The 18,827-nt window shown below is 40.3% G+C and overlaps 1 protein-coding gene across 1 annotated transcript in view; it reads right to left on the bottom strand.

Moving 5' to 3' along the window:
- LOC100463669 (KH domain-containing, RNA-binding, signal transduction-associated protein 3) overlaps positions 1-18,827 on the bottom strand; it is a 116,318-nt gene that overhangs the window by 9,846 nt on the left and 87,645 nt on the right. The window contains exon 5 of the mRNA XM_034668649.1: positions 6,908-7,047. Coding sequence (XP_034524540.1) covers positions 6,908-7,047 — 140 coding nt within the window. The remainder of the gene's footprint in view (positions 1-6,907; positions 7,048-18,827) is intronic.

The following is an 18,827-nucleotide window of genomic DNA, read 5'->3' as shown; positions in this document are numbered from 1 at the left end:
CTCATGGATTCCATCCACCCCAAACGTCTCTACTTAGTAGATCTCGTTCAACGTTATTGTAGGGAAAAATCAGTGGACAAACTGGGTGTCAAAAACCTTCTCCAGTTGGCACTGATGCCTGCAGGAGGGCCGGGAACCATATCTGGCCGTTTGGTGCACTTGACATGTACGTGGTCAGACACGCTGTGACCAGGAGAACTGCGCTTAGCTGCCGTTCTTACCTCCCGCCCCTGGCTAGCTTTGGAACGACAAGCCCTCGGAGGACATTCTCACACTACTTTTAACACTATCTGCCTTGGTTTTTGTTTTCCCAACACGTATTAAAATGATTTTAAAAGAAACCTACATTTTTCATTTTCTTCTTTTGTTTCCCCTTACTCCACTCCTGTATGGCCACTCTCTACTACGCCCTCAGGGGCCGCTGGAAGAGAAAACAAGCAGATACTGGGGAAGGAGGGAGCAGCTCAGGAGGAGAAATCCAGGAACCTTATGGCAAGAAAAGAAGAGAAACTCACTTGCCAGGAAAGTCCTCTGCTACTCTGCCTGGGAAGTGGGGCACACGTGCACGTACCAACGCCTAGGCTTTTATTAGGCCAGAAAGAAGGAGAGGGTGAGTTCTGTTCTGACAGTTTGGTGGCAGAATGTCCTGGGAAGGTTAAGTTCAACAGGGAATCAAATATTTAAATTACATCCCAAGAAAGTGTTATTTTTTTAAATAATTTTTTATTATACTATGTTAGTCACCATACAGTACATCCCCAGTTTTTGATGTAATGTTCCATGAGTCATTATTTGCGTATAACACCCAGTGCTCCATGCAATATGTGCCCTCCTTAATACTCATCACTGGCCTATCCCACTCTCCCACCCCCTCCCCTCTAAAGCCCTCAGTTTGTTTCCCAGAGTCCATAGTCTCTCATGGTTCATTCCCCCTTCTGTTTACCCCCCTTCATTCTTTCCTTCCTTCTCCTACCGATCTCCCTGCTATTTCTTATGTTCCATAAATAAGTGAAATCATATGATAATTGTCTTTCTCTGCTTGACTTATTTCACTTAGCATTATCTCCTCCAGTCCCATCCATGTTGCTGCAAATGTTGGGTAATCGTTCTTTCTGATTGCTGAGTAATATTCCATTGTATATAGAAAATGTCTATCTATAATGTGGGCTAGTAGAAAAAGAAATATATTGTCATTTTCCTATACCTTTAGGAAAAAAAAAGATTTTTAACACAAACTGGTAGATTAACACAAATCATATCATATACTGGTAAAATATTTATGACCCTTATATTAAGTGTTCAGTTTTCCTGATAACATTTCTCATAACTTCATACACTATGGGGGAAAATACATCACTTTCAATCACTAAAACAATCGTTAGCATCTATGATATCATTCACGATCTATTTAAAGAAACAGTGAGATCATGTGGAAATCCATGTGGATGAGGACACGTGAGTGACAGTGTCCCATCTGACCCCATGTCTGAGAAGCTATGTGGTGCCCTAGAGGCAAAGGAATTGTGGCTACTTCTTGTTTAACACAGCAACTGCCGAAATACTGGTTTTACAAAGATGAGATGTCAGTGGGGCACAATCTAATGCTGAAACTACAATTACCCTAAGCTGAGAGCTCAAGCAGGATCTAGACGTACTGAGGACTGCGGGGTCCCAGGAAACGCTGCAGCACCCCAGCACCTTGGCATATAGTTTGGGAAATGCAACCAAAGATTTAATGTGGAACTTCAGTCCACGAAAAAGAAGAGAGGAAGGGGCCGGTAAAACATTTACAGAAACCAGAGCTGAAAATTTCCCCAGTTTAATGAGCGCTTATAAAAAGCCTCGAGTGACTGTGTTGGCTTCACGTTGCAGGTCAAAACCACCACGTTCAGCACCCAGTACTGAGGAACATGTATTCACCGTTCAGAAAGGCAGGTTCGTCTGCTTGGTCCGCTCTTCTTCCTACTGTTCCTGATCTCAAATGCAGGGAGGTAAGACCGCCTGCTACTTGGGAGGAAGGGCCAGATGGCCGGAGTAAAGGTCAGTAGAAAAGCAACACAGAACAAGTCGGCTGTTCTGAAGAAGGGATGAAGGAGCATCCCCATGGGTTCAAGACTGCCTAGCCCAGACCGTGGGGCAGCGGGTCCGGGTGGAGGAGAGGACCTGCCCAAAGCACGCTGCCAGGAGTGGCCTCCCCTCCATAGCTCCCTTCTGTGCGGGGGTCTGTGCGAAGAGCCCTGGAGGCCCCGTTTCACAGCAGTGTTTCCGGAGGCAGGCACAGGACAGACGGCAAGTACGGAAACCGCCGGACCTCCTGAGTTAAAACAGGTGTAACTTTAGTTCTCTCATTTGAAACTGAAATGAAAGGTTTATTAAAACACTTATTACTTCCCACTGCAGGATTTAATTTTAGGTCATTTACGTCTCTTAGCAGAAAAGTATCCCGAACTGGTAACAGTGGGGAGCATTCATGAAGACTCCACTCTGAAATTCCAACATGCTGATCACCACGTGACCATTCCCACAAAGCTAATCCCCTAGTACATTCAGTCAAGTGACAGGGAACTACATTAACACAAAATATTGTAAATGATCGATACCTGATCGGCAAGAGCCTGAAGGATTTGCTATTGTATTGTATTTACTTAACAATTATTTACTGAGTGATTCCTTTATGCCAGGTCCTAGGGACACAAGAGCCTTTGTGGGTTTACCTTATAATGAGTAGAAGCCAATGCAAATGTGAACAAATAAAAAAGGCAGAATTTGGGGTGATAAATGCTACTAAGGGACCAAGACAGGAGGCTGCACCCCAGCTTTTGGCCTGGGGGATGATGACTTTCAGCAAGGCGCTCAGTAAGGCTTCCCGGACATGGTGCCTGTGTCTGCCTACAATGTGATGCCCAGACAAAGCGTCCCGAGGTGGGGACCATGGGGGCAGTGAACACAAAGGGCCTGGAGGGAAATAAGCTTGGCCAGTTTACCAGACAGTTAGGAGACCAGCCTGGCCACAGTGCAGAAAACCACAAGGTCAGAAGGGGCGGGGAGATCATCAGATGATGAGAAGTGTGTCATCAAGCATGGCAGGAAGTCTGAGTGTTCTTGTAGCTGCAAAGGGAGCCACCAAAGAAGCTGAGGCAGGGAGAAGACAAAATCCACTTTAATTTTAACAGGTCATTAAAGACTGCAAAGGAAAAGTGGAAGAGCAGTGTGGCTAGATTGGAGGGATGGAAAAGGGGATGAATGAAAACCAGGCTTAAGGTTTATTTTAGAGGTAAAATCAAAATGGCGTACTGAGGGATTGGATACAGCAAAGATTTACCGATGACTGTGCACTGGAGATATTACTCACAGATCTGAGGACCACAAGACCCTGGGCTTCGATAAGTGTACGTTTCTCTTCTGTTTTATCACTTTTTTAGACCTTGAGACAGTGTGCATTCCATGCCCATGTCTTCCTTGGCTTTGGCTACAAGGAAGCTCAAAGCATAACCCGAAGACCAACGCTGCGCCTGCACAGAACAACACGTACTCTTGTGTACTAACCTCACCCTTGGCGTTTGTAACTCTCTGTCCTAATTTCCACATCCATTTATTTTTATTCTGTGAGATGTGCATGTTAGTTTGGCAAGTTACCATATGTGATTAAATGAGAAAGAGTAGTAAAAAACATAAAAGTATTTTCACCATAGCTTGTATTAAAGGTGCCATCATGGGCTGCAATAAAAATGCAGTAAAAGTGACAGAATCAAAGCTCGATGGAAGAAATGAAATGGCAGAATGGATGGAAGAAAACCAGACTCTAGATGAAAATGCAAGGGGAGGATTAAAGAGAGGGGACAGGCACGGGCTGTAGAACCAGGGTCTACAAGTCTTGGGCAAGTAATCGCCTCCCTCACTTGTAAAATGGTGAGTTAACACACCCGTGTCCCCCTTACACGCTTGTTATGAGGTATAACCCAGTTAATATCTGTAAATGCTTAGAAAAGTACTCAATCCATAGTAGATGCAGTACAAGTGTTAAAATAGGTTTTGGTGTGAGACATAAAGAAAAGTCAGATGTAAACAGGTGAGGGGCTGAGAAGGGATACAGAACTGTGGGCAGAGGAACAATGTGCACAAAGGTACTGAAAGGACATGAGCACCAACTTCACGGAACAAGCAGCTTCCGGCCGGGGCTGGAACACACAGGAAACATGGCAAAGTAATCAACGAAGACTAAACGGCGTGAGGCCTTAAGAAAGAACACAGGAGGGCTTGGAGCACCTCTTCTAGGACCAGGAATATGACACTGTGAAAAGAAAGCTATCTGAAAGATCTGGGACCAAGGAAGCCCATCATCAAATGGAGGAAAGAAGGCAGGGTGTGTGTGAAGTGCTCTGCCCGGTGTCCAGCGCTGACCTGCCACACTCCACCACAAAGACAATACGGACTGTCAAGACAACAGAAAGGCTTTCAATGAAGAGCAATGTATATGCTGTCATCAAGAGGAATAATTTTTCATCTGGGCAGACAGAGGTGTTTCTCCAGAGAGTATATTCTAAAAACTAGAAAGCTTCTGCCTTCCTCATCCGTTCATAACATAACATTTTCAACTTAATTTAAAGCCTCACAGTGAGGAACACCTGCGTGGCTCAGTAGGCTAAGCGTCTGCCTTCGGATCAGGTCATGACCCCAGGGTCCTGGGATTGAACCCCTGCTCTGCTGGGAGCCTGCTTCTCCCTCTGCCGCTCCCCCTGCTGGTGCTCTCTTTCTCTCTGACAAACAAATAAAATCTTAAAAAAAAAAAAAAAAAAGCTGACAGCGAAATTAGAAATTATCTTCAGTCAAAACTACAGATCTGGCTTAAGGAACACAACAGCATCCCCTAAAAAGTGCCCTCAACAGTGGCACCGAGTGGGCTCTCTTCTCTACGCCCTCTGTCCAGGAGATTCATTCTGTGAATGTTGCTTTCTTTAGAAAAAGGGCCTGTGCACAGGTGATTATCAGGTAAGCATCTTGAGATGGGAAGAGTACTCTGAATCATCCAGGCGGGCCCTAAGTACTATCATGTGAAAGAGGGAAGAAAATGCAGGTTAAAGGCAGACAGGACAGAAATCAACATGCAGACAGAGAGACCAGTGTGAGATGGGCACAAGTCAAGGCATGCTGGCAGGAAGCAAGGAAAGGACTCTCTTCTAGAGGGAGAACACCACCATCACCCTGACTGTGGTCTGGCCAATACTGACTACGGACATCTAGCCCCCAGAACTAGTAAGTCTCTATTGTTTAAAGCCACCAAATTTGTGGTAATTCATCACAGCAGCCACAGGAAACTAATGAAGCAAGTACAGGGGACCCTTGAACAACACGGGTTTGAACTGAACGGTTCCATTTTCACACGGATTTTTTTCAATAAATACAGTACAGTAGTGTAAATGTATTTTCTCCTCCTTGTGAATTCCTTCATAATATTTTCTTATAACTAGCTTATCTTATTGCAATAACACGGTATTTAACACATATACAAAATATGTGTTCATCGACTGCATTATCAGTAAGGCTTCTAGTCAACAGTAGGTTATTAGTAGTTAAGTTTTGGGGGAGTCAAAAGTTATACACAGATTTTTGACTACACGAGGGGTCAGTACCCCTATTCCCCCACAATGATCAAGGGTCAACTGTAATTTCTTATGATTTAAAGTAAATGTAGTGGTAGAAGAAATGAAAATGAAAGGATTTACCATCTACTGAACACCTACAAAATTATTTCATTAAGCCATCAACATCAATCCCATTATTATTAGCCTTTTTTTATAGAGAAAACCCACTGGTACTATGAGCAGATCTGTTTATCTTACATTGCAATAACACCTATTTGTAATTGCTCTCTTTGACCATATACTGATCAGTAACACTCAGTAAGAAAACTGACTTTTTATTCCCCTAAATGAACTTGGAGATATAAGGGAATGCTATTTTAAATTATTTCATGCAAAATTCTATCTGAAAAAATATATATAGTCACCAGTGAAAAATCTGTTACTTCTTCCTACTGAGTTCTTTTGGGTGCAAAGATTAAAGAATTAAAAATAATTTTCAAATAAATCTGAGATAGTCGTATCTCAATATATGGTTTTGCTTAAACTGTCTTATGAATTCATTAAAGCATTTTCTTTTTCATCATGTTCAGTTAGCTAACATACAGTCCATCATAAGTTTTTGTTGTAGCGTTCAATGGTTCATTAGTTGCGTATAACGCCCAGTGCTCATCCCAACACGTGCCCTCCTTAATACCCATCACCCAGTCCCCTTCCTTCTGTAACCCTGTTTGCTTCCCAGAGTCCAGAGTCTCTCATGGTTTGTCTCCCTCTCTGATTTTATTTTTCATATTAAAAGTAGTCATCAATCCAAAGACAGATAAAAAATTCTGTGTACCTGGTCCAGCTGAGGAGTTTTCAGATACCACAAAGCATTCACAGTGAATAAAATGACAACAGGCTTTTGGACACTCACCTGATACCTGAAACTGTGCCCAACACTGGAGATGTGGCAAAGACCTGGTCTAATCCTGTACTCAATGGGGAAGGCACATGCTTCCAGGACCTCAATTTGCACATCAATGCTATTACTTTAAAACAAGCTTCATTTTAAAAAATTTAAAAAATTAATGTTAGAGTGATAAAGAAACTTGTCTGTAGTCATCAGCCAGTAAACAGTACAGGTTCTATTTAAACCCAGGAATATCTCAGACCAAGCAAAGTGAATCTCCTTAATTCGGACATCATAATGTCTGAATATATTCTTACAGGCTTTGTACTGATACACTGATAGAGCTGTTTGACTATTAATAAAGGAGACATTAGAATTGTTGCCACGGTACCCTATTCTAACAATAAAAAAAAGTCAGTCAATTAATTACACCTACCTGGTTATTGCTGGGGTTGGTACACCTCTTGTACGCAAGGTGGGTTTCCCTCGAACAACTGGTACATCCGCATTTTCTGAACCACCGTTCAAATATGTTAATTCTTGGAGCTGTGCTTGCCTGATTTCATCATTATAGTCCTACAAAAAAAGACAGAAGATATAATTCACTTTATGTGAAAAATACAAAAGTATTTCGGACAATAAAACAATTTTTAATAGAAAAAAGGGCGAGAAGAATAGTTGAATTCATAAAATAAGATTTGAGTTTGTTGAAATAAAAATGCCTCAATAAATTGTTGTAAAAAAGGAAAAAAACAAACCAGTATTTTTCCCAAACTAAAATTTTCTACAATCAGCCATTACTCCTTCTGCTGGGCATACTTTCCAAGTAAGATACTTATAATAAAATTAAAATACCATATACAGACACATGGCATTGTTATTTACAACTCAATTCAACTAGCAGTTACTGTGATCTATGAAGTCCACTCACAGAGCTGGAGGAGCAAGCCCGGGTCCCTGCAGCCAAGGAGCTCACAATCTAACAGAGGAGGAAGACATACATGCAACAGGATAGCTCTACTGAAATTAAGAACAGCATGCACACATTCTTCTTGTACATTTCCACGTGCATATTGTACTAGAAAAGTGCGCCATTTTCATAACTGAATACATCTTATTCTTGGAAACTTGCTCTTCTTTATCTTACATTACTGTTTAAACACTCATCTGAGAAACCCTGGGAGTCATCCCTGATTCCTCCTTTCCTGCGTATCTCCAACCCCACTCAAGAGTCATCAAGAAAGACATGTCGTAAATAAATGAAAGTGTGATCTGTTTCACAATAAAAGGCAAGTTCAGGTCTAAGTGGTCAAAAAGGAAAGTCCTCTAACGCAGCTCTGGGCAATAAGAGTAGGTTCTCTACAGGAAGTGTCATCTAAGGATGAGTGTGAACTAATTACCAGAAGATGGGCAGTAAAGTACTCCTGTTGGAGGTAAAAGCATATTAAGGCCTAAAGAAATGGTGTCTAGGGAACAGGAAGAAGTGCTATATGGCTGAATTATAAGAATGACTTGGAGTGTGTTTGATGGGGGGTATGGTCTCAAAGTGGAGAGGAAAGCAGAAACCAAATTAAAGGAAGCCTTAGTCCATTTTAAATATAACTTTAAAGGTTTAAAATTAAGGGTACTAAAAAGTACTTAATAGTTTGAAGGAGGAGAGTTGTAAATCTAGGTTTGTGTTTTAGAAATATTATGAACAATTGTATGCCATCAAATTAGGTAACTAAGAGACAGAATGACATGGATGAATTCCTACAAAGACACAAACTACCAAACTGACTCAAGAAGAAACAAAATTTGACAGATAAGCCAAGAGACTAAATTAGTACTCAATAAATGTCCCGCAAAGAAAAGCCTAGGCCCACAACACTTTAATGGTGAATTCCACAAATAATTAGTGAAGAATTAATGCTAATCCTTCACAAACTTCCAGAAAATGAAAGAGGAGGGAGTACTTCCTCACTCTTTCTATAAAGCCAGTACTGTCTGGGTACCACAACAGACAAAGACATTATAAGAAAAGAAACCTAGAGATGAATATCCTTATGAATATAGACAAAAAGGCTCTCAAAAAAATTAGGAAGCCAAATCCAACAGCATAAACAAAATAAAAGGAGGAAATATACATAAGAACCAAGTAAAACTTACACCAGAATTGCTAGGTTGGCTTAATATCAAGAATCAATTAATGTAATACCATAATAACAGAATAAACAACAAAAAATGATTATTTTAATACAAAAAAAATTTGTGAGACGAATCTAAAATTTTAATGAGAGAAACACTCAACAAACTAGGAAAACCCATAGTTAACATCATAATTAATAGTAAAAAAGTAAAAGAATCACCCTAAAATGAGGAATAAGACAAGGATGTCTACTCTCACCCCTTCTAACCAACATCGTACTTGAGGTTCTAGTCAGGACGATAATGTAAGAAACAGATAAATGGTGTTCAGATTGGAAGGGAAGAACTAAAACCACCTTTATTCATAGATGGCATAATCCTGTATATAGAACATCACAAAGAATCCACAAAAAACATTATTAGAGTAAATAATAACATTACAAAAGGTTTCAGGATATAATGAGATCAATATACTAAAATCAATTTTATTCCTTTACACTAATAATGAACAATACAAAATTAAAATTAAGAAAATAATTCCACTTAACGTAGCATCATAAAGAACAGCATATTTAAGAACAAATCACAAAGTAAGAGCAAGCTTTGTATACTGACACCTATAAAACACTGTTGAAGACATTTTTAATCTAAGTAAATGGAGAGATACCAAATATTCACGGATAGGAGGACCTAATGCCGTTATGAGGACGCTACCCCTGCCCCGCTCTTCCACCTTCCAGACGGACGTACAGAGTCAAGGAAATCCCCATCAAAATCCCAGCTGGCTTCTTTGCTAAAATTTATATGAAAATCCAAGAGACCTAGTATACCCAGAACAATTTTAAGAAAAAAGAATAAGCTGGAGGACTAATATATTCCCACTTCAAAACTTCCTACAAAGCCACAGTGACAAAGGCTGTGTAGTATTGGCTTCAAGGGGAGACATAAAGATCAGTGAAACAGAACTGGGAGGCAGACGTAAGTTACTGTAGAGTGATGTCCAAACAGTCTCTTTATCAAGTGGTACTATAATAACAAGGAGAACACTGAAGATAACGGAAGCCTTACACCTGGCTGGCAGCAATGAAAACTGATCCGGCCACTTGGGAAAACCAGTTAGCACCGCCTCAAAAATGTTAAAACACAGAGCTACCACATGACCTAACAATTCCACTCCCAGGTCACACCCAAGAAAGTGGGAACATTCATCCAACCCAAAAATCAGTACATGAATGTTCACAGCAGCATTTCTTGATAATAGCCAAAAAATAAGGGAAATATTATAAAAACCAGAAATAACCCCAACCAAAGTCCTTGACTAATAATGGACAAATAAAACATGGCATATCCATACAACGCAATATCCAGCAATTAAAGCAGCCTGAATGAACCTTGAAAATAGTGCCCTAAGTGAAAGAAGGTAGGGCAAAAGATTACACATACTGTTCTGTTTTACACAAAATGTCAAAAACAGGCAAATCCATAGAGGCCACACTGTCTGTGGCCTGAGACAGAGAAGTGAGGGACAGCAGGGGACTGGAATGGGGAGTGCTTGCTCACAGGTATGGGGTTGCTCTGAGGGATGAGGATCTAAAACAGATTGGGGTGATGGCTGTGGAACTGTGAACGCACAATAATCCAGTGAACTGTATACCTTTAATGGGTGAATTGTAGGGTGTGTGAGCTGTATTTCCATAAAGGCTGTGTAAAAAGCAAAAAAGTAAATTAGTGGTTGACTAGGGAGGAAGAAGAATGGGAAGTCACTGTTCATTATGAGGTTTACTTGGGGGGTAATAAAAATGGTCTTACGTTATGGTGACAGCTGCGGAACTCTATGAATACATGAGGAGCCACTGAATTGTACACTTTATAGGAATGAATTTTATGCTGTGTCATTTGTATCTCCATAGAGATATTAAATGGAAAAAAGCACACTAGAGGCAGAAATTCCAGACGGAAGCTTGTAATTCCAGTATGTGGTAAAGATAACCTGGAGTAGGGAAGTGGCAGGAATGATACGGAAAGGTAGATTTGGCGTTATTTATAATGTTTAATTTTATTAAAAATGGTAATATCCTGGATGGGGGAAGTATATCAGCAAAGTCAAGAATGTCAGTGGGCATCTGGAAGAGAAGAAGGATAATTAACAGTGGTACCATGTTGTAATCAGTTTGGTACAGGTTGAATCTGCAATGGCCTATGACATATTAATAATGAGGGTGTCCCATAGCAATCAGACATAAAAACTGGAAATTTAGAAGTTAAAGATATGGATACAGAAGTGGACAAAGAAGGGTTACTCAGGCCCTACAGAGCACCAAGCAGGACCTGTCATCAAGGCTGGCCTATGGCCGGCCCCTGGCAGATAACCTCTAAGCCCACGGAGGGGACTGCCTGCTAAGAGAGTTTCTGTATGCGTAGGCTTGAGGCCATGCTGTCCCACTGTGGCCAGACATGTCTGCCCTAGCAATGGATTAGTGGGGAACCTTTGTTTTGGCTCAGGAAGTGGGGTGGTGGTGCTGGACTGGGAGTAGCAGAGGTCAGGTGCATGGGCACTGGACGTATACGTCCCTGATCCCCAATAAAAACCGTGCACAACCGTGGCGCAGGTGAGCCTCACTGGTTAGCAACCCCTCACGAGTGTTGTCCCACATCGTTGCCGGAAGAATTAAATGTGTCGTTGTGTAATTCCCCTGGGAAGGGACAGCTGGAAGCCTAGGCCAGACTTTTCCTGGTCTTTGCCCTGTGCTCCTTTTCTTGCGGATTTTGATCTGTATCCTTTTGTTGAAATAATCCATAATCACAGTATATAACCGATTTTCTGAGTCCTACAGGTCCTTCTAGAGAATTATTGAGCTTCAAGGTAGTTGTGGGGACCTCTAGCAAGAATTCATCTGTATACAAATGTCAGCAATAGGCAGGATTGTTTAGGGCACGTTCCTGGAGTGAAAGAAGGGCTCTGGACATCGACATAAAGGAACAGAAGAAATGCCACACAGGGGAGACAGTAAAGGGGAGGCAAGCACCTAAGAAGGACACGGAGGTCATCCTAGCATGCAAGCCACAGGAAGTCAGTGCTGCATTCACATTCTTTCAAGCAGCCAGGTACTCATCCCATGGGATTCAATAGTAAAGCCAATACTGACTTCGGCATAGGTCCTTTTGGGAAGGGTGGAGCTGGAATCCATCTCAGGGGAAGGAAGAGGGAGTGGGAGAAAGCCACAGACCCAGCGCAGGCGGGCGACTTTTCCAGCTGTGTGGCTCCACGAAGAGGAAGAGGAGGGACTGCCACTTGAGCAAGGAAGGGAGGCTCTTACGATAGAAGAAACAAGCTTTCTGAGTGTGAATAAAAGATTAAGGGGCTACGAAATAGACTTAGTACATTTATAAAAAACAAAAAAACTCTGCTAATTCTTCCTTACTTTTCAAAAGCAGAATGTAAAAAATGACTTGAAACCTGTAGTGGAAGGAAAAGTAGCATGAACACCAGTCGAAAAGAAGTCAGGAGGAAGCTGAAACCATAGTAAGCAAACACTTGCAGAGGAGGGGGAAGGGAAGAGAAATGAAGACAAATTCAACCTGCTATGATTAGCGGGAGAGTCACAGGACCAGGAGTCTGGGATTTCCTGCAGATAGAGGTTCTTTCTCTCACTTATTTAGGGTATTAGGATCTCAAAAGAGTCATTTGAATCTATCATTATTTCAACTTCTCTAAAACAAGCCTATTAATATGTTCCTTACCATTTTACTAAAAATGTGTGAAGATTAATAAATTATTTGTAAAGCACATGCTAAAAAAATGTGCTACATAAATGCTAAATATTTGTCCTGTTGAAAAGCGCTAGGAGGTGTGACACAAAATTGTATGTGGTTCAAAAATAGATTCATGGGGAAAAGAACACAGCATCCAAAAATACCATTAAAAATTTAAAAAGGAAAAAAATAATTGCTCTAAGTAAAGTGATTACAATGGTGTCACAAAAATTAGAATGAAAGCCCATTTTAAAAATTATCTTTGTAAAACTACATTTTCAAGAAGACAAACCGTGCAGTTAGAAACAAATTATGGAATCTGAGTCAACATATCTGGGTTAAGCCTGAATTTAACCAGTTGGACTCACCAGCTTCGTGATGTTAGACAACTTTTTAAAACTTTAGGTAACTGTTTCTGTCAGATAGAACTATTGATAAAATCATTGTAGTTACAATTTTCTTGGTTTTTAACAATGATTTTACTTTATTTTATTTATTTTTTTAAAAAGATTTTATTTATTCATTTGACAGAGATAGAGACAGCCAGCAAGAGAGGGAACACAGCAGGGGAGTGGGAGAGGAAGAAGCAGGCTCATAGTGGAAGAGCCTGATGTGGGGCTCGAACCCAAAACGCCGGGATCATGCCCTGAGCCGAAGGCAGACGCTCAACGACTGAGCCACCCAGGCACCCCTTTAATGATGATCTTAAATCAGGAGGGAAACCAAGTGACATATGCTAGCACACAGACTAAACGATAATTCTACATTTTAAACTATTCAGTAGTAAATTATCATTTTAACTCCCTATCAGAAAAGTGAAACAATTATCATGCTAATTCTAACATGTCATTGATTGTGAAGAGGAGAAAAGTGATCAGAATTCTAATTACACAGGTATACATAGGATTTTACTGTCCAGTAAATTTAGAACATATTTAAATATGTTAGCCTAGAGAATGGGAAAAAAGTTTTTAAATGAAATCATTAAAAAATTCATTGAAATTTAGTGGATTCTCTGCCAAGAATGTTCTCTTCAGATGTATTTGCCCAAATATGCCAATGATTGTGTCAAAGATTAATCCTGGGATCGATGCCTGTGTTATAATCTATAATAAATAACATAAATATTCATTATTTGAAGACTGATTATATAAATTCTAGAACATGCACACGATGAAATATTATGCAGACACTAAAAAGAATGAAGAGAAATTTTACACATCCTCATATGGCCAGAGGTCCAAAATAATGTAAGATTTAAAAAAAAATAAATGTAATGAGAGAATATGGGACTTGTAGTTTAGCTAAACACGGAGCTTAGCAAAGCCTTTCCATAAAAAGCAACAATAAAAGCTGACCGCACAGTTAAAAACAATCATTCCAGAACTCGGGGAACTGACTGAAGTTACGTAATAAACTGAAAACACAGTAAACTTATTCGTGTCAGGTACGAAAAGTGGGAGTCTGTAGCATTTTGTCTGGGGATGCTGCCACCCCCACTCCCCAGCCCAGATGACGTGCCAGTTCCACCACCAGGGAAAGACATGGAAACCAATAGTTTGCTTCAGGGAGAGTTCACTTAATTTGGAAAAAAGCGTGGAAAGAAAAAAACCTATGCACGGTCAATATCAGTAACAACTTGGTAGCAAATACACAGAAGTCCAGTGAATCGGCAAGCCTAATATTCAGGTTTGGGGTGGGGCAAGCAAGAGACTGGCAGACTAGCCAGAAGCTTAACAGCCATGGAGAGCCTTGATATGTTCTCTGCACATCTCTGCTGAATGGAAGGCTATGAACACGTACAGCAAAGACTGGAGAGAGCTTAAAGCTCCCCACACATCCTTCCCTGACAGTGACTCTTTGCATGTGCAAAGGAGATGCAGGGATTAAAACCTCGGTCACAGGCAAAGTAAAGGCCAGGGCAAATGTGACAACTGACTAGCCTATGGGTGCTCCCCCACAATTCCATCAGTAGAGGGCGGAAGCCTTATTAACCCAGGTGTGTTGAGCACAGCCTCTGACTAATGCTGGTGATGTCTGAGCAATGCTGACATAGGGGATGTGCCCAGCAGGCCAGACTTAAAACAAAAGTGAGAAGGAAAAAAAAAGAACAAAGCCGTAAACCATGAAGTAGACAGACTGCAGATTTAGTCCAACTAAATTACTAAAGAAACGATGGGAAAAAAAAAAAAAAACCCACGACAACAACCCTTGGAGACTAAAATGAATCACGTTACAAATGTACTATATGTTATCTGAACTGTGGAGTTTTCCAAAAAAAAAAAAAAAGCTAAGAGACATGCAAAGAAACAAGAAAATGGGACCCATACACAGAAAAAGAAAGAAAGAAGGAAAGCAAGCAAGCAGGAAGAAACGGTCTCAGAGAGGGCCCAGATGTTGGACCAAAAAAAAAAAGAGAGAGAGAGATTTTCAGAAAAATAGAAAAAAAAAAGAAGAGAAAATATAGCATTTATAATGAAATTAACCAAAGGAGTTCAACAACAGATTTAAGATGGCAAAAGAATGAGCCTGCAAACTTGAAGATAAGCTAATTAAAATTACCCGGTCAGCAACACACAGAAGAAAGGATGAAGAGAAAGGAGCCTCAGAGATGTGTGGGACACCATCAAGTGTACTGACATACAAATCACAGGAATCCAGGACTGCACAGGGAATCCAGGGAGCACAGGAGAAAGACAAAGGCAAAAAATTTTAAAGAAACAAAGGCTGAAAACACCCCACATTTGAAGAAAAATGTATACCTATGGATCCACAAAGCTTAATGAGTATGGAGAATAAGCACACACAATCACAGTCAAATTGACAAAAATGAAAGACAGAATCTTGGTAGCAGCAAAAAAAAAGTACCAGATCACTCACAGAACAACAAAATCATTAAGGAGTCTTCTCATCAAAAATAATGAAGATCAGAAAGCAGCAGACTGGCCTCCTACCACCTGAAAGTAAAAACTGTCAGCCAGGAATTACATAAACTATCTTTTAGAATATAGGTGAAGTAAAGGCATTCTGAGAAAAACAAAACAATTTTCTTGAGGGGTAGCAGATCTAGATTACAAGAAAGACCAAAGGAAGTTCTTTGGGCTGCAAAGATGCATCACCATATGGCAACTCTATCCACAGAAAGAAACAAAGCGCACAAGAAATGGTAAATGTGAGGGTTAATAATACAAAGATTATAAAAATATTTTACTACAAGCCAGTATCCCTCCTGATTATAGACATAAAGATCCTCAACAAACTACTAGTAAATCAAGTCTAGCAACATGTAATATGACCAAGTAGGATTTTACCTAGGAATGCAAGGTTGGTTTAACATCTGAAAATCAAACAATGCAATATAATATTATTCACACACACAAAAAAAGGGAGGAGATAAATCACATGATCCTTTCAATGGGCTGAAAAAAAATGACAAAATCCAATAGTCATTTATGATAAAACTCTCAACATCCACGAACAGAAGAGAACTTCTTCCACAAGGTAAAGGGCAGCAAGGAAACCCTTACAGCTGACGTCATACTTAATGGTGAAAGACTAAAATCAACAAGCAAAGATGTTCCATCTTCACCACTCCTGCTCAACAATGCATTCAAAGTTCCAGTCAGTGTGGTAAGGGAAAAATAATATAAAAAATAAAAGACATTAAAATTTGAAAGGAAGAAGTAAAACTTACTTTCTTCACAGATAACATGATTCTGTATGTAGAAAATCCTAATGATTCCATAAAAACCAAAACAACACACCAGAACTAATGGAACAACACAGTCATAAGATACAAGATCAGTGTATAAAAATCAACTGCATTTCCATATCCTGGTAACCATCTGAAAATGAAATTTTTTTAAAAGATTTATTTATTTATCTGAGAGAGAGAAAGAGATAAAGAGAGCATGAGCAGGAAGGGCAGAGGGACAGGGAGAGAGAATCTCAAGCAGCCTCCCCAATGAGTGTGGAGTCCAATGTGGGGCTTTATCCCAGGACCCTGATATCATGACCTGAGCCAAAACCAGGAGTCATATGCTCAACCACTGCACTACCCAGGTGCCCCTGAAAATGAATTTTAAAAGTTCCACTCACAATAGCATCAAAAAGTGTACAATACTTAGAAATAAATTTAACAAAGAAATCTAAGACTGGCACCCTGAAGACTATAAAACACTGCTGAAAGAAACAAAAAAATATCTGTTAAGTAGAGACTCTTCATAGTCATGGACAGGAAAACTAAATATTGTTAAGATGGAAATTATCCCCAAATTGAGCTATAGATTCAATCCTCTGTCAAAACCCTTGGAGGATTTTTTGTAGAAATCGACAGGCTGATCTGAAATATATGTAGAAATGCATAGGAACCAGAATAGCCGAAACAACTTTGGAACAGAACTTTTTCTTTAAAAAAGAATCAACAACCTGGATTTCAAACCAAATTGCTAGAAGGCTAAAGTAATTAAGAGCATGACACTGGCATACGGACAGGCATATAAATCAATGGAACAGAACCGAGAATGCAGAGACAAATCCATACATTTATGTTCAGTGGATTTTCAACAACGGTATCACAGTTCAATAAGAAAAGGATTGTCTTTTCAACATATGGTGCTGGGACAATATGGTGCTGGGACAATATGGGCTGGATAGACAAACCTAGATCCTAACTTCACACCATATCCAAAAATTAACCTAAAATTGATCATAGACTTAAGTGACAGAGCTTATATTTAATAAAATATTAAGAAAACACAGCAGAAAATCTTTGTGACCCTGCGTTAAGCAAAGAGTTCTCCTGGTCAGCCCAGATTCAAGGGGAGAGAAGTCAGATCGATGTCTTGGTGGAGAAGCATAAAAGGGGTGGAGTGGGAGGTCCTGTGGCAGCCTACGTGGCTAGGTCAGCACTCCCTAGTCCACACCGAATGACCACTAAGACATTAAACCTCTCCTCAGTCTTGTCAGAGTAGCAATTTTATAACTGCTTATATGAATATCTGATTCTTATCTGTCTCTGCCATTATATGGACACCACAGGGGCAGAAAAAATAATGTCTTTTATTAGTTCCCATGTATCTATCACATAGAAAGTACTAAAAAACTTTGTTTCTAAGCTACATGAATAGGGGCACCTGGGTGGCACAGTTGGTTAAGCGTCTGACTCTTGATTTCAGCTCAGGTCACGATCTCTGGGTTGTGAGATCAAGCCCCACATCAGGCTCTGCACTGGGTGTGGAGCCCATTTAAAATTCTCTCTCCCCCTCTCCCTCTGCCCCCCCCACCTCCCTCTCTCTCCTCCCTACAAAAACAAAACAAAACAAAAAGCTAAATGCATAAATGGATCATCATGTTGGCTTGAGGGAATTAAGGAAATTGAATCATTTTCAGTTCCCAAGTAAAATGACTTAATACAATCCCATGTCTCGGTTTTCCAGGGAAATCATGATTTAAAATATCCTTTCCCTATAAATTCAACAATTTTCCCCACAGATAACATAATCATGATACATGTGCTGTGGTATATAAGTCCATCTCCTAGACCAACCTGGGGTTGCCGAAGACAGTCTTACTTCAGGCAGCTGTTGGGCAGGTGTGACAGCTTCTCTAAATAAAATGTCTAAAGAGTCACAGTGTTCAATGGTTTAGCTTTTTAAAATCTAGTACATGCAAATCATATAAAAAACCTAAATTAACTTTCATAATGGAGGTAGAGATGCATTCTCTTCAAATTATCACATTCTTAGCAATGTCAAAGTGTCTTGGAAGGGTTAAAACAGAATAGCAATTGTTATATTAACAAAACATAAGGGCTCAGTCAGTTAAGCATCTGCCTTTGGCTCAGGTCATGATCTCAGGGTCCTGGGACTGAGGCTTGCATCAGCTCTCTGCTTAGCAGGGAGCCTGCTTCTCCCTTTTCCACCATGATCTCTCTCTCAAATAAATAAAAATCTTAAAAAAAACCAAAAACAAATAAACAAACAAAAAAACAAAGCATAAAACACCCAGCAGAAGCCAGCTAACTATCAGCACAGCGCCCTTCTTCTCTGGGCTCCTCATGCTTACGTCTGTCATTATGTTTACCACGCTCTACTGACATCATTGGCTTACGCTTCTCTCCTCCCCTACACTACAGAGTCCTTGAGGGTGGGGGCTGCTTCTATTCATGGCTGCTGGTCCAACACCACACACAGCGCTTGCTGCACGGAAGGCTCTGATGCATTTTTATTGGAGCACAATGGCTTTGTAGGTGACTTCAGTGTCACAAAAAGGCTGAGGACGTGTGAGTCCCAAAACCTGAACTAGTGATTATGCTCTTCAACTTTCTTGGCTGGGTAGCCTTACCAGTACTATCTAATCTCTTCTAAAAAACCCTTGCCTTGTTTATAAAGAAAGAAAAATGCCAATTCACAGGGATACTTACAACAAATAAAGTATTATGCAAATAATACTTACTGATAAGAATTACCAAGGAT

This window comes from Ailuropoda melanoleuca, chromosome 9 (assembly GCF_002007445.2).
Source record: "Ailuropoda melanoleuca isolate Jingjing chromosome 9, ASM200744v2, whole genome shotgun sequence".
NCBI lineage: Eukaryota > Metazoa > Chordata > Mammalia > Carnivora > Ursidae > Ailuropoda > Ailuropoda melanoleuca.
Note: the sequence above shows the minus strand (reverse complement) of the source record. Positions and strands in the feature narration are given on the sequence as shown.